Below are 17233 nucleotides of genomic sequence, written 5' to 3'. Positions count from 1 at the left end.
CCAGTCTTAAATGCTTCCACATCCTCCTGGGTTAGAGAATTCCAAAGATTCACAACCCTTTGAATGAAGTAATTTTTCCTTATCTCAGTCCTAAATGATTGGCCTCTCATCCTGAGACTGAGACCCTGTATTTTAGGTACCCTGACCAGCGGAAACCATCTTTGTGTTCACACTATCAGACCCCTTCCATATCTTGTATGTTTCAATGAGATCACCTATTCATTGCTTCTCTAGAAATGACTCACCAAATGCTCCAAACCACTGTGTAAATGTTTGTATATAATCTTATGTCTGCACACATCCTGCCACATTTTCCCATATTGAATTCTTATCTATATATAGAGGATTGAAATTGCCAACATAGGCTTATCATACACCCCTCCTGCCTGTGGTGGTGTTGTAGCATGTTTCTTCTGTTTCTCACCTCCTCTCAGTTTAGTATGTATCAGAGAAATCCCTGTTTTCCAGCCAGCTCCAATTCTCTCCCTCCAAAATTGCTGTACATTTTTCTAAATTATAACTAGTATAAAATCAAAATATAAAAATAAGACCAAATGAACAACTGTAAAATGGTGACCAAATTATCTCTGTGTGCCATGTTCCAGTTATCCCCTGCCTTCTAACTCTACTTCACCAAAGGACTACACTGGATCTGACTTCCCATTTGAAACATCCATGTTTCCAATGAATTTTCTTTTGTGTCTTTAAATAACCTAAATATCTTTATTTGAATGACCAGTCTTTCCCAAAAACCTTTACCTTGTTTTTTTTCCATAGACTTAACTCTGAGCTGAAGACTGACCCTATATCATGCATATAATATCCCAGCTATATCAGTAGCATCAGATAAGGTGTCAAAAAAGGGAAAACCGTTTTGGGATATCAACATCTTTCTCATAACCATATATGGGAGTGAAAGACAAAATGATGCTGTTCTTTGTTTATTTTATTAAAGGGCCTGGAATGTTTTATTGAGAAGCCTAGCTTTAGATTTTTCAAATAGGCCAAATAACACAGTCACTGCGATGAATTAAAATTTTTACTTGTTACAACATAGAATGTGAAGCTTGATATTAACAAAATACTGGTAGACAAATTTACCCTTCAATTTAAATGTGCTCTTAAGTCAAATGACTCTTGTAGCCAAATTTGAACCTTTGAAGCACAAATCACAGTGCCATTTATGTTTGTATATTGAACTGTTTTCTAATGTTGTAAAAGGAATGGAGACCTAACCACATAATCAGATTTGCCACATATTGAATTTTTACATTGCAATCTGAATATATTAATTTACATTCTGAACTTGAACATTTATTCCTCTGATTTCCCTTTGAATGCCATGATCAGTAAAATAAAGTTTAAGTTGATTTAAAGTATGTTAATACTTAGAGATTTGTGGGAATTTCAAAATTACATGCCTAAAATTACAGTAACGGACAGTGAAACAGACAGTGATAACTTCAGTACTGATTGTTGCCCATTGAATAATGACCTCTTTGTGCACTAAACGCAAGTAATGCAACAGTGTCTAAAGTGTCATAATCTAAAGTGTCAATACCTGTAGAGGCATTGAGCCCAGCGGCTACTTGAATCCTATCAAATATTGATAGCAGAAAAGTTAATATGTACATGGAACACTGCAAGGAGAAAGTACTTAACATTTGTGTCACTTGCATCTAGGATTAGAATCATGTAGCACAGAAGGAGGCCATCTGGAGCATCATGCTCTCTGAAAAAGCTTTCCAATTAGTTCCACTATTTTCATATTTGCCCATAACCCTGTAAATCCTTTTTTCTAAGTGATCCATTTCCCTTTTGAAAGTCAATATTCCACCATCCTTCATCCTTTTAGACAATGCATTCCAGATCATGATAACTCACTGAGAAAAATTTCTTATCTCCCCTCTGGCATTTTTGCCAATTATTTTAAATTTGTGTCTTCTCATTACTGACCCCCCTACCAGTGGAAGTAGTTTATCCCCTAACTACCCTATCAAAACCCCTCAATTTTGAACATCTGTATTAAATTTCCCCATAACCTACTCTGCTCTCGAAAGAGAAAAATCTCAACTTCTCTAATTGCTCTAGATATCTGAAATCCCTCATGCCTAGTACCATTCTAGTACATCTTCTCTGCATCCTCTCCAAGGCCCTTGATGACCTTTCTAAAGTGTGACACCCAGAATTGGATACACTAATGTAACTATTGATTACTAAAGTGATTAACTGTGATTTAACAAAACTTCTTTGCTTTTGTACATTATGCCTCTATTTATAGAGCCAAGAATCCACTGTACTTTTTCAACATTGCACTTTGTTCTGCCACCTTGACTTTCTGTTGCTCTATCCCTTTTAAAATTGTACCATTTAGTTTCTATTGCCTAAAGCCATTTTGCCTTTCAGAATGCATCACTTCACACTTCTCTGCATTAAATTTCATCCCCCACTTGAATGCCTATTTTACCAGTCCTTCTATGCCCTCCTCACTATTTAATACATTTCACAGTGTTGTATCTTTGAATTATTTGTCAGCTCTTGTGACTACTGACTTTTTTCTCTTCATCTTTTCAAAGAAGTATAACTGATTACAAATTTTGGACTTTTGAATAATTCTTGGTGCAAAATCCTTCCAGCCTTGAATAACTTTACTGAACACAAGTATGTGTTGTAAAAAAATCTGTTTTCCAAGTTTTCCAAGATTAAAAATGAAAGCTTACTGCATAAATAGTTGAACAGTAAAAAGATCCCTTATTGATTATGCACACAATCTTTAACAACACCACTGTTGAACTTCTGTTAATTAGGCAATGGAAATAGCCGCAGAAAGAACAGAAGAAGAACGATCCAACCAGGACAAAGTAGATGAAGAGGTGTGTATCTTCTATTGGATTGTTGTTGCCTATATTTTGTCTTTTTCCTGCTCAGATTTTCTAATGTACTTCTAGTGCCATTATAGTTTCCTCTTGGGCACATCATGACACCAAAATGCAGAATAAATTGGACAAATGCATATCACTGTGCTGTTAAAATGAGTATCTGAATAAGGTGATTTAACACAAGTAAGGGTATACTTCGGTGCAAAAATAATCATTGTGATTAACAGCTAATAGATTTCAGTTGAAAAATTCTAGTAACCCTTATTTCTGTTTTAGGGTGCATTCACCCTACAACTGCAGTGCAATGCACCAATACTGCAATTATAGTTAAGTGCCACCTGAATCCTATAACAGCTCTAGCATTTTGAACGAAGTGGAGCAAGAGTTCTTGGAGGAAATAATCATATTTCTCTGCGCCTCAGATAGTTCAGATCTTCATCCCAGGAAATCTCAAAGAACTTCATGTTCAGTGAATTGCTGTTGAAGTGAAGCAACTGTTATCACATAACGGGGTAGACGGTGACGTAGTGGTACTGTCACTGGGCTAGTAATCCAGAGACCCGGCAATGCCCTGGGGTCATGGGTTCAAATCCTACCACAGCAGCTGATGGAATTCAAATTCAATTAATAATAATCTAGACTATGCTAGTATCAGTAATAGTGACCATGAAACTGTTGTTAATTGTTGTAAAAAAAACCTATCTGGTTCACTAATATCCTTTTGGGAAGGAAATCTGCCATCTTTACTTGGTTTGGCCTACATGTGACTCCAGACTCTCAGCAATGTAGTTGACTCTTAACTGCGCTCTGAAATGGCCTAGCAAGCCACTCAGTTCAAGGGCCTAGGATTGAGCAACAAATGTCGGCCTTGCCAGAGATGCCCACATCCCATAAAAGAATAAATAAAATAAATAGCAATCAGTTTGCACACAGCAAGATCTCATGAACTGCAATTGATGCAAAATACCAATTTCTCATGGTGTTGATCAGAACAGTGGGAAACTCCCTTTTTTTTTACTGTGCCTGGTAACTTTTGCCTTTGAAGTGATGCCTTAGTTTAACATCTTATTGAAAGACTTGCATCTAATATTGCAGCAGTCAACAATACTGTAGCTTTGTGCTCAAGACCTGAAGTGAGCCTTGAACCTGCAACTTTCTGATTCTGAGCTGAAAGTACTATCTGTTGACCAAACTGGCACTGTAATTAATTTATTTTGTATAAAATAAAATTCGGAAAGTGTTGCATATATAATCAATAAAATGAACATGCTTTTAAATAAAAAACATTGAATGTAATCCTCATTTTGTTTTCTAGATTAAGTATTCTGTCTAACAATTACAGTCTTGAGTAGTGGAATGAGGAGAAGTAGGAGAATGCACTTTGACACCAAAAAAGTGTTAATTTGATATTGAATTATATTGGATAATTCCTGTCCATTCTAATCAGTGATTAACGTTATTCTTAAATTATCAATTTTATTTATCAATCTTTCTGTAGGTGTTCAAAAATGCCTACATTCCAAGGACGCTGAATGAAGTAGAACATTATGAACGAGATGTCGAAATAATGATGAAGCTCAAGAAAGAAGACATGACTACAGATAGGCAGCAAGACAATGTAAGTGGCTGTCCATGCAATCTGCTTTAGGGAAAAATGTTTGAGTTTTGTAAGAAAATATTCCAATGTTTTGCTGCGAATTAAAATAATGCTCCAGGGAAAGACATTGGGCTTGTCCTTGTTCATTAATGAAAATCTTCCCTTTTTTTTAAATGAGTTAGCCAAGTTCCTAACCTCAAGAAACTGTTCTAACCAATTGTCACTTTTTACTCTTCCAGTTGGACCACTGAAAGTTTTCCTTTGCTCAGTTGTGGGTTTCATTGCATTGGCCCGGCTTTTTCTGTAATATTAACAGCGAGGTTATCTGACAATTAATTAAATGCAGATATCAAGAGGTTGCTGTCAGAAATACCCTGCTCCTCCACAGGAGCACTGTTACACTACTTGCCGAAAGACTTGGCATTGAAGTCACTATAATGGTATGAACTTGTGTTACTAACCCACTAATTCCACACTAAAGGCGGGTTAAAAATAGAGCTTGTATATTCAGGAGTAATTACATTTTTCACAGATTAATCAGCAATAAATACTGCCAAACAACCAGTGTGGCACTGGTAAATATTTATAAATGTGGAGTCTCATTCCCTCTGAAGAAAACTAATGTTGCAGCTTTTTAAAAAAAATTCTGCTTTTCTCTTATCTCTCACTCTTAATCCCATCTGCATGTCCCAATCTTTTATTTCAGACCCTGTACAATAATTTAAATGTAAATTTACTTTTTATTTCCTGATTTGCAGCCTGTATCTCAATGAGGATTACGGGCTTCTCAGCAGCAACTTTTATTAATCCAGCACCTGATTCAATGTAACATGCTCTACTGAAAATCTGTGGCATCTGAGCAGAAAAAGCAAGGTGAGGTACAAACACCTTGCTTTTTTCGATGAGTTGCCACAGATTCCCAGTAGAGTATGTTACATTGAATCAGGTGCTGGATTAATGGAAGTTGCCGCTGAGAAGCCCGCAAAAAGTCTGTGGGCAACTGTACTTGAGGTGAACGGTAGTTGCTGTTCCTTTGCCACTGAGAGGAAAATTGGGCCATTGTGTCTCTCAGCATTTAGTTATAGAGATTAATCGATTAAGTGCGAGAAATTCAACAAAGAAAATTATGGTCTTACACCTGACCTTAGAAACAATGGTACAGTAGCCATCAGTAAACCATTCAATATGTGGCAAAAGGAACTTTTTATATATAGATTTTTTTTAAGTGTGTATTTTCTTATATATAGTCTAATTGATGGATCGTGATGCTTTGTATGGGACACCTTCCTATTCAGACACCCCTGTCAACATCAAGCAGAATTAGAGCACCAGCTGAAGAGTGATATTTCCTCCACTCCGACCTAACAAAATGCAACAGTGTAAAATTTCCATGTCCCATTGAAACAGCCTTTGTGGCTTTCGAGTTATTCTTAAAATGATCCAAACTAATGGTGTATTGTGCAAATTTTTCCTTAACGGCTGATTATAAACATTTTAAATTTATTGGTGTTTTAAAATACGTTCGTTTATAAATGCCAGGTGCATCTATTCTTTGAGAAGTTTGGCGTATTTAATAGATTAAAAAGGTTTGTTCAGAAAATACTGCATATGAAAAAGTGCTTTATGTATATGTTTATATGCATCGTTTATTTTATCATATACCATCATAAAAGCATAATATTTATAAATGTTTTACATTAATATATTTAAAACCACCAGAAACTGAACTTTTGCTTTTGCTTAGATCCTGTACCAGATAGTGACGGGAATGAAGAAAGATTTGACTGGTGTACAACAGGTAAGATCTATGCTCATTATGCCAAATATATTCAGAAGTAAAGAATCTTGTACCTCCAGCAGTTCTTTGAGACAACCCCAGGATCTCATTTAAATCACAAGGGAAGGTTAAGGAAGTTGGGCTTATTTTATCTAAAAACAGGAAGATCAAGTTGCCAAGGTTATGAAAGAGATTGACAAAGTTAATCTGGGCAAAATGTTCCTTTTGGGGAAGGACTAATTTAACAAGAAAGTCATTAAATAAGTACAAGTGGATTTGAACTAATCGAATCTGTTTCTAGAGACAAGATATTTGGGCTTCTTAAGCCACTTACCCTTATCCTGTTGTTTAAAAAAAAACTCATCAAAAAAATGGATAATTATTGTATACTCAACTGCATCAATAATGAATCTGTCAATAAATTGGGGCCTATGCTGTTAATTTATCGTACAGATTCTGAATGGCAGATTATTTTCTATTAATCCAAAATGTTAATTCATTTTTATTTATTTATTTATACCAGGTACCTGCTCTTCTTGAGAATTCAGGAGAAACTGGAGCAAAATCTAATTCTGATAACGATAGCTCTGACTCAGAGCTTGGTTCTGAAGAAGAAGGAGAAAGGATCCATACTAAAGAACATGAGCCGGAAGACATAACTAACAAAAAGGTTAGTTTTCATTTGATAGTCAGATTCCTTTAGAAATCATTCATTGACGGGGTGCTTGGTAGGCTTATTGGTGTCCTAGCGTTTAAGATGCAGTCAGTGATTTAACATTAAAGTTTTCAACTGACAATTAATTTTGCTGTGCTTGATTATTTTGCTAAATGCAGCAAATTAAATTTTAGTGCTGTTGTGCACTTTTCAGTGTAACTGTGCAAAGTAAAGTTGTGCTAACTAGTATTTAGGAATCTTGAACAATTCATTACTCGGCTATTTATTATTTATCATTAATACTAATTGATAACCATGGGGAGTAAAGATGAAATCTAGACTTCAATCCAAGTGTTAGAGGCAGGGTATAATTTAACCAGGGCTGAGCAAGAACTGCAGTGATGGAGTCCAGACAGTATTAGAGGGATATTCAGAGAGAACACAAAAAAGTGACTTAGAACAACTGAATTCTACCCAATTTTCTCCTTATCCATCAAGAAAAAAGTGGTTTTGTGCTCTCAGTGCCAAGGAATTTCAAGGTTGGTGGAGGGTTTGAGTTTGTTGCTGTTGTTAGGAATGAGTGGGTGGTGTGTGAGATTGCACCATTGACTGGTTGGGGTGGGCTAGATGGGCCTGATTCTTTCCCTTTACATCTGTTCGGGGGGATGGGAGAGAGGCAGTGGCAGTCGCATTCTAGGACCATAAGGGAGTAAGTTTTGAAGCCAGGCCCCCAATCACCAGCAATAAATGACACAGAGGTTTACTTGGTTGTGATGAATACTGGACGTGGTGGAGTGTTAGCTTTTATAACTAGTAAAATATTTTTTGGCAGTAAACCTTTATTCCTGAAAATATAACTTGAATAGATGAAATTATCAGTTTCATTATTTGTGCTGTTCAACGAGTTAATATAATAAACTAAGTTGCCTAGAAAGGAATACATGGAAATAAGTAAAATTAGTATTGATTATTCTGTGTTAATTATACATACCTGAACAATGTTATTTCTGTTTATAGGACAGGAAAAGAATAGTTAAAGAAGCCCAGCGAGAAAAACGAAAAAACAAAGTACCTAAACATATCAAAAAAAGGAAAGAGAAGGTTGCAAAAATGAAGAAAGGGAAAGCATAGAAATTTGAATAGTGCTTTGTATTAAAGCAGTTGGTGCCCACAGAGTTTATTGGTTGACAACTACTCACAAGATTATTAAATGAGGAAGACCATTTGACGCATTTTAAGCAGAATTTTGTTCCCGGGTCCTGATAATGTGACAAATGTTGGTGGCGTGACCCAGAGGGAGATTTTGGAGAAGGGGCAAATTAAGTGGCCACCTTTCGGGGGCCCCATTCAATTAAAGATGGCGGGCGGGCTCCCAAGGCCAGAGGGCCATTAGGAGGCCAGCACTTGAAGATCAGCTGCCCCATCATCAGAGGTGGGTGCTGCTGGTGTAGGCAAGCATTCTTCAACTGCTCTTTGATTGGAATGTTAAAAATTCTAATAGGGAATTGCCTTTTGAAATTGAGATTAAAGTATGTTAGTCGGAAAACGTAGAGGGAGTTCTTTCCTCTGCCATTGACTCTGTTGTTTTTGTTCTAAGAATGTCTAGTGCTTTAATGATGTTTCCAAAGTGAAAGCATGTCTTTCCAAATCACTGACATCTCTTTCCTTGGTGCACTTTTGAAAGAAATAGAGAACATGTCTGGATCACAACATAAATGCAAGTGTATGTGCAACAACTCAGGAGTGTGCATCCCATTTCCATTACAAAGTATGGTTTCCATGGAGACCAATAACCCAACCAAAGCATTCAGCACCATGTAAAATACACCATAAACATTGACCATAATAGTATGAAATTCCCCGAGATAACTAACAGATGGAGGTGCCCTCTAGTTTAAAAATAATAAGTGGCCACAGCTGACAGATTGTAATTGTTGAAGGGAAAGCCTTCCCCAGCATGCAGCTGTGTATGTATGCATGCATACAGCTGTGACCCTCTGGCAATCACAGGGCTACGGTAGGTTTAAATTCAATGAGGCATTGGTGGCTGCTGGGCAGGCCCCTTAATTCATTGGCCAGGCTTTGACCTCAGCAAAGGGCACAGATACTGTCTGGGAAATTCCAGAAAGTTGCTGATCAGGGCTCTCAGTGGGCAGTTTAATTGGCTACCTGCTAGCAGGCAGGTGGCCTTACCCCTCACGGTGCAGCGTCCCTCAAAATAGCTCAGAGGCAGGACCATGGTGGCAGACTGCCATGTTGGCCGGTAGTGGGAAGTTGCTGGCAACCTGCTCTCCAGTCCTGTCTCAGCATCGCCCAAAAATTCAGCCCCTTGTTTCATCCATTCAGGAAGACCCTACAGCTCCCCATATTGTAGTGCCTAATTTTTTCTTGAACAGTTCCTGGGTTTCCTTGTCCACCACTCTATCTGGAAGTCCATTCCACAAGTTGATTACACTTGATGTGAGGAAGAATATTCTGACAGCTGTCCTAAATTACCTTTTGCCAATTTGAACCTATGCTCACTTATCTTAATCTAGCAATTTAAAGTAATATATATTCTTGATATATGACCAAACAAGAGAGTGTTTATATTTTATCCGTGAATTAATGAATGAGCAGCACATAGTGTCAGTATTACGCATGTATAAATAGAGGGAATATGAAACTAAACAAACATTGGGAAATATTCATGAAAGGCACCTATCAGAATTTAGCAACAAATATTTTATGATCGGCATTTCTACATAGTGGTGTCGACCCTAAACAATACATGTCTGTTGAATATATTTTCCCCAAAATTTAAATTTCCTTCATTTTTAATGTAATAATGTATTGGAACACATGTTCAATCAAAAAATATTTAAATAAATGAAATAAAGATTGCAGGAAACAAAGCTTAAGAGCATTGTTATAGGGGGGAGAGTTGAGTTCACATTAAGCCCAAGCTGAGAGGATGGCTGTCATCCTAAATCAAATTAATTTAATGAGTTTACACTCCATTTTTTAAGGATGCTGGTCAATGGCACTGAATTTCCTAAAATGCAACACAAATTGACAGCTACATTCAGAGAGCCTGAAGGATAGATGATTGGAATGTATAAAAATTCTAATGGAGAATCGCCTTTTGAAATTGAAATTAAAGTATATTATTCAGAAAACATAGAGCTTTACTCTACCTTTGACTATGTTGTACTTGCCCTAGGAATGTCTAGTGCTTTAATGATGTTTCCAAAGTAAAAGCATGTCTTTCCAAATCACTGACATCTTTTTCCTTGGTGCACTTTTAAAACATATAGAGAACACGTTGTTCCAAATTGTTTTGAATAATCAAGACTCATTATTAATATTTAATATTTTGTATTCAGTTTTTTCTCCCATTGTTAAAGATGTTTTATGGTGTCATTGCCATTATGGTGCCTGGCCCCACAGCAAGTCTGTTAATCTCCTTAGCAAGATTTCCAGCCACTATAACTAGGGAAGAATTTTTGAAGGATGCTGGTCAATGGCACTAAATTTCCTGAAATGCAACACAAATTGACAGCCATATTCAGTGAGCTTAAAGGATAGATGATTGGAATGTTTAATTTTTTCAAAATGGCTTGGTAAATCTTGTGCCGTTGTGTAAATATAGAAACAAATGATTTACTTTTTCAATTTGAAATATATTCTGCAGTTCAAATATTTATGAAGTATGATTTAATGGACTATATGCTGTGTTTTTTATGCAGAACATAGGAAAGTTAATTCTCACTTTATCTGCATTTCCAATTGAGTTTTTTATTTGTTTACACTGGTAAACCAATGCTTGTGCAAAATAAAACTTAATACCATGGTTTCTGTGTCTCTTTTATTTGAATGGGAGATCATTTGTAAACTATGCCTCATTGTCTCAGCTTTATAGCAAACAATACTGAATGTGCCAAGTGAGATATAAAATTGTAATTAACTGTCCAGATCTAGATAGTATTCACAAACTTTGTTTTCACAGTCCATAACATCCTCTTTAACTCTTCATTTGAATTAGTTTGATGATGCATCCCACCCCCAATTTTTCTCTGAATTTTTTGCAAAGTTGCCTGTGAAGGTAGTATAATTATGGCAACTCTATCATGTAGGTGAATAGAATAGACTGCTCTCCAACATTAAACCCTCCATAAACATGAGGTTATATAAAACTCTTTGCTGTTTCCTAACTTGCACCAAGTCCCATTATCCTAACACCATTGTGTTTGTTGACCTACATTGGCTCTCAGTCAAGAAATGTCCTAAATTTAAAATTTGCAACACTTTTCAAATTCCTCCATTACCTCGCTGCTCCCTAACTTAGTAATCTCCAGCCCTGCAACCCTTCAAGATATTTGCAGTCCTCTAATTGAACCACTCTTGATCATTCCCAGTTTTAATCTTTCCATGTATGGTGGCCATGCCTTCAGTTGTCTAGACCCTAAGATCTGGAATTCCACCCCTACACCCATCTGGCTCGACTTCACTTTCCTCCTTTAAGACACTCCTTAAAATCTACCTCTTTTACCAAGCTTTTGGTTATCAGACATAATACCTCATTGCCCAATGTCACCATTTTTATAATGCCCCTGTGAGGTGCCTTGATGTTTTGTCCAGGCCCATGTTTTTAAGGATATTGGTTGATAGACAACAATAATACAGGCATCAGGGAAGCTTCTTTGCTCTAATTTGTATAGTGCCATGGGATCTTTTACATCCACCTGAGAGAGTAATCAGGACCTTGGTTTAACATCTCATCCAAAAGATTATATCTCCAACAGTGCAGTGCTCCCTCCCTCCCAACTGCAGCGGGAGTGATAACTTGGATTATGTGCTCAGGTCTGTGCAGTGGGGCTTAAACCAACAATAGGGGCAAGTATTAGACCACTGAAATATGGCTTACACCTAGAAATAGGCTCAACCTGAGCAAAGCTTTTGTAGATTGGGAGCTGCCCATGAAACCTCAGCTTCTGCCTTTGGGAAGAAACCAATTTGTTAAGATAGAAAAAGCAAAAGAAAGTGAATTGCTTTTTATAATCCTCATCTGACACACTGAAAGAGTGGAACTGAAATGTGAAAGATGTGTACTATATCAATTTTTTAAAAATTCAAAATCTAATCAGGTCTTCTACCAATTGCAGCTCAGATTGGAAGAAGCTGATTGCTCTGTGAGTCAATCTTTCAGTGACACACCCCTTGACTTTTCTTTCCTGCATGAGGAGACATCTAATCTTTTCTCAGCCCCTCCCTACGCAGGTGCGGTTCAGACTGCAACCTCAGCCAAATGAGACAATGAAACCTGCATGTCTCAACATTGGACTCTAGTGCATTCATGTTCGAGTATTCAGCACCAACTATGATTCAGTCTATGGTTAAAAAAAAAGGAATGATGCAACATTCTTCCTTAATGAGATTTTGGTTAAATGAACCAAGCCTCATATTCCTAATCTGATTGGTAATTAGGTAAATGATATGACATTTGGATACACAAGCACCTGACAAGTTCCAGGTTTGTCAGCTGTGGCTCAGTTCATAGCACCCTCGCCTTTGAATCAGAGGGTTGTGGGTTCATGTCCCACTCCCGGAAACCAAGAACTGTGATTGTACTCGAAAGAGTTGCAATCTGTGACTGTTGATAACTCGAAAGAGTTTCCAGGTTTGATTTTTTTGTGTTAGTTGATCTTTTCTGGCTCTGGCCTCATTGACCTAAATGTAAGGAAGAAGAATTTTGGCTTCGGCTCACACTTTTGAACACTGTTCAATGACCTCCCCTGTGAAATGCATGTTCAGATATCATATGGAAACTATAGAAGGTGTGGCTCTAATTCTCTCCAACATATTTGAATACGTGCAATGTCCAGGTTTGTATGGAGAGAGTAGTCACTTGGGTAAGATATCTGAGGGCTGCTAGTACCTATTGAGCTGCGCTTATGAGTCACTGCCTTCAGGCCAAGGGGCAAAATGAGAATAAGTCAGTTTATATTAAGCTGGCAAATGTTGGCTATATATGAGTATTATATATATAAATAATGTAATTAGGTGGCTTCCATTTATTTTACTAGTGCTTGCTTAAAGAAGAAATGTTTTGTAATGTAGCCTTAGTGAATCTAACTCTTGTTTCCCAGAATAAAATGGGAAATGAAACTGCTTACAAATATCTATTCACAGGGAATGACTGACGACATCTGAACTACTGCTTGGATTGTTAGTGTTGGAGCTGTTTATATTTCAGCCAAAGCTGATGGTTGTGGTTCAGATTATTTCAAATTAAATCATACATTTTAAAATAACAGGTCATCAGTAAACAATGCTAATGTGTAACCTAGTTTTAGACCCCTTATCTTGCTTTATTTATCTTAGTGAAGTTGCCATGGTACCAGACACACCTGGAATATGTCAGATCTGACAATCCCTACAGAAAGCACAACAGCTTGGCTTTCTGTGGCATTTGAAACTAGAGTAAACTAGTTACTAATTAAAGGAAACATTACTTAATAGGTAAATAATGCACCAAACTAAAGGAAAGGTACTTTCACGTTAACTAACTAATGCAATTGAAATAAGCTTTATGACACATTTCTACTTATGCCATGCTTCTGGCAGATATGTAGCCTTAAAATTTAAGTTTCAAGTTTCTCTCGGCTTTTCAACAGGCTCCCTTCTCACTGCCATACTAAGCCAAGTCTTCCAGTGTCCTTTGAAAGTCCCTTCACTCAATCTTCTGAGTATCCCCAAACTGACTTCCACCATCAAGGCCCAGTTTAGAAAGTCCTTGTTCCTTAAATCTTCGATTAAGACCATTTTCTTTGAACAGAAAACCAGTTCTCACCAACATCCAGCTTGGGTCCTAGCACAAAAACAGAATTTCCTCTGCTCTTCATAACAGCAGCTGTTTCTGTCCCTCTCTCTCTCTCTTCATCTCTGTGTTTAACAAAGCAACTGTCCCAGATGTGAAACCTGTCACCTGATTTTCAATAGGTTTTGGTTGCAGATCACATGGGCCTGTCTCCGAGCAGAGTTAATATGATCACCACCCCCTCTCCAGGACATTCTGTTTTACCTTAATTTAAAAGAGACATTTTAAGACATAACCATCTTGCAAATTCCCACATTTGTAACAAACTATATAATCAGTTAAAAAGGAGGACAATTCAAATGAAAAACTTCCAATAACTCTATAATACTGCTGAAGACTACATCTTGAGTCCTGTGTTCAGTTGTGGACATCAAGGCATGAGAGGCATTGAAGAGACTGATGCCGAGGGGCAGGTGACTGAACTATGAGGAATGATTGATGAACTTGGATCCTTTATTCTTGAAGGGAACACCTGGAGACATTTTATAGAGGTATATAAGATTTAGTAGCTCCCGTCATTGGTGACCTCTTGCGAATTTGTTTACCCGCTTAAAAGGGTTTGCACATCCAATCGCAAATCGCAGCCCAAATCTTTGCCCATCTGTGGTATTGCTCCATAAATATCTTCAGAAATTGGAAAGATTTCTGTTGAGGTTCTTTTTAAAATACCTGTTTATCATCTTCAAGGGATCACAAATGAGGGAAAGTGCCTAAAAGCAAGGGTTTGACTTCCTAGATAGTCAGTGGTCGAATTTGAAAACATAATACTGTATAGATTGTGGGGGGAAGGGATAGGCAGTTAGCTGGTGAGCAACTTCATAGATTAATACTTTGCAGGTTTTACTGTGTTGAAACAGAAATATAGATTTGTTTGGGTGAAAGGGTTAAAAATGCATTGAGCTTCTTTATTGAAGTGTGAATAAGCTCTAAGCCAAGTTGCTAAATAATAGGCTGACACTGCAGAACAATTATATGCTGAGTAAAGTTAAGGCTCCAATTGCATGTTGTGGTGATGGAGTTTTTGTTTATAATGACTGAGGAGAGATAGGTAAAGAGTTGGAAACGTTTCCACATCTAGAAGAGCAAAGCTCTCATGTACAGCAGGTAAGTAATTTTGCAATGGCTGGAACCTATCTAATTCACTCCCATTGTAAAGTATGTTTGCTGATCACGATTTTGGCCTTTGCATGATTTCGCGGGAACATAACCCCGACACAGTGGCATTTTACTATAGTTAACGTATGGAAAAGATAAATCCAGAAAATTACTTCAAACTAAATTGAGAGTCGGACAAATGGTCACAGTTTAAATTTAGTAAAAGGCAAGTATAGGATGGATAGGGCATTTGTCTTCATTCAAACAGTGACCAGTAGAGACCCTGGAAATATTTCAGAAACAATTGAATGCTGCAGTCTTTCTGTATTGTTAAGATAACATGGACCAAATGGCCCATCTCACTCAATATTATCTTGTGACTAGGAATTTTATGATAAAGAATTGGCTCCACAAATCCCAGCTGCTTTATTCATTGATCCAGATTTTCTGAGTCAATGAGAATTACCTGCCTGTGCCCTGATCCTCACCCTTATCTTTTTTTTAACTCATTCCTGGGATGGAGTTCCAGGATTTTGACCCAGCGACAATGAAGGAATGGGATATAGTTCCAAGTCAGGATGGTGTGTGGCTTGGAGGGGAAATTGCAGCTGGTGGTGGTGTTCCCATGTGTCTGCTGCCCTTGTCCTTCCAGGTGGTAGAGGTCGCAGGAATGGAAGATTCTGTCAAAGGAGGCTTGGCGGGATGCAGCAGTACATCTTGTAGATGTATCTCAGGGACATTTTAACCTCTCTGGTGGGTTCCCAGCAGTTTAGCTGGTCCCGCCAGGTCTCCCACCTCAGCTGGAGGGGATGGAGAATCACTGCACCACCAGAAAATTAGATAAATGTTACTTCTTTACTCATAGTTCCTATTTTGCAGTCTGAGATTTTTAAACTCTGTTTCCTTGGCAACGCTGAACACCAGGAACTTAGTGTGTCCCAGCATCCCTATATTACTAAAGGGCCAATGATAATATCAACATTGAATGGATATCCTTCATGCTCAAGTGTAGACACGCGTAAACAGTGTCTGCCATCATTTCCAGTGAAACAGGGCTTTCAGCTTAGTGGTTCAAACCCTACTTTGGACTCTCCTTTAGAGTGGTAACCAGAGCTCCAGCTCTGAATGTGACATTAATAAACCATTGTGATACATCAAGTGGATGTAGGAGCCCATCAAATCCTTTTATGACCCTATGGACTGATATAGAGATGGTTATGGCAAAAGAGGGACTGTTCACTTTGTGGCCTGTCAGACTGTTATCTAGCGGGCAAATCTTTCCACCACTTCATACTATTTTACAAGGGAAGAGTGTGAAGATACAAAAACGAGAACATCACTTCCAGTTAAAAATTACAGAAGCAGTGGTGAAAGCGAGGAACGTAGGCTGAATCGCTACACATTTCTCAATCCCAATTGCTCAGGCACCACAAGAAGATAACAACAATAACGTATTTGTATAGCAACTTCAACATAATGAAATATTCCTAGGAGCTTCACAGGAGCATTATAAAGCAAAGTATGACACCAAGCTACATAAGGAGATGTCAGGTTAGATGACCAAAAGCTTGGTCAATGAGTTAGGTTTTCAAGGAGTTTCTTAAAGGAGAAAAATGATGTAGAGAGGCGAAGAGATATAGGGAGCTTCGGGCCTAGGCAATTGAAGGCACAATCACGAAGGATGCAGCAATTAACACAGGGGATGCACCAGAATTAAAGGAGTACAGATATCTCAGAAGATTGTGGGGATGGAGGGGATTACAGAAGTAGGGAGAGGCGAGACCCTGGAGGGATTTGAAAACAAGGATGAGAATGATGGATATAAATTCCTAGAAATGCCACACATCGCCTCTTGGGAATGTAGTCATGTCCTGCATACCTTTTATGAGTCAGGGACTTGATAGAGGAGGTCTTGTGGCACAGTGGGTAGCATCCCTGCCTCTGAGCCAGAATCTCTGTGTTTGAGTCCCACTTCAGGACTTGATGGTCAAGGAAGATGCACACATAATGTGGCCACAGGGTTGATTATCAACTTGCGAATCCTTCCAAAATACACCAATGGCGGGTGGTAAGAGGGGAAGAGATTCCTGGTCAGCCATGTGTTGGAAAGAAAGTTGGGGCCTCTACCATCACTATCCATAACTCCAGACCACAACGTGCATGTAAAAGTGCATGTTCCACAGCAAACCTGATTCCCTGGGGGGCCCATTGGTTAGTTGGCTGGATGGCTGGTGTGTAGATGAGATTGGTGCCAACAGTGTAGGATTCAATTCCTCGTTCTGGGCTTAGGTGGATTGGGGTCCTACCTCACCGCCCTACCTGTGACAGGGGTTGGGGTACTTGCTATGGTTCAGACCTGCCTGAAGAAGAA

General features: G+C 38.1%; 1 protein-coding gene across 1 annotated transcript in view; it reads left to right on the top strand.

Annotated features, from left to right (window-relative positions):
• Positions 1 to 10740, top strand: part of riok1 (RIO kinase 1 (yeast)) — a 33024-nt gene extending 22284 nt beyond the window's left edge. The window contains exons 13-17 of the mRNA XM_078539950.1: positions 2808 to 2873; positions 4378 to 4497; positions 6221 to 6274; positions 6777 to 6923; positions 7926 to 10740. Of these exons, the coding sequence (XP_078396076.1) occupies positions 2808 to 2873; positions 4378 to 4497; positions 6221 to 6274; positions 6777 to 6923; positions 7926 to 8039 (501 nt within the window). The 3' untranslated portion in view covers positions 8040 to 10740. The remainder of the gene's footprint in view (positions 1 to 2807; positions 2874 to 4377; positions 4498 to 6220; positions 6275 to 6776; positions 6924 to 7925) is intronic.
• The last annotated feature ends 6493 nt before the right edge of the window (positions 10741 to 17233 follow it).

Source organism: Cetorhinus maximus, chromosome 4, assembly GCF_964194155.1.
Source record: "Cetorhinus maximus chromosome 4, sCetMax3.hap1.1, whole genome shotgun sequence".
Taxonomy (NCBI): domain Eukaryota; kingdom Metazoa; phylum Chordata; class Chondrichthyes; order Lamniformes; family Cetorhinidae; genus Cetorhinus; species Cetorhinus maximus.
The sequence above is the reverse complement of the archived record's forward strand: the minus strand, read 5'-3'. Positions and strand labels throughout refer to the sequence as shown.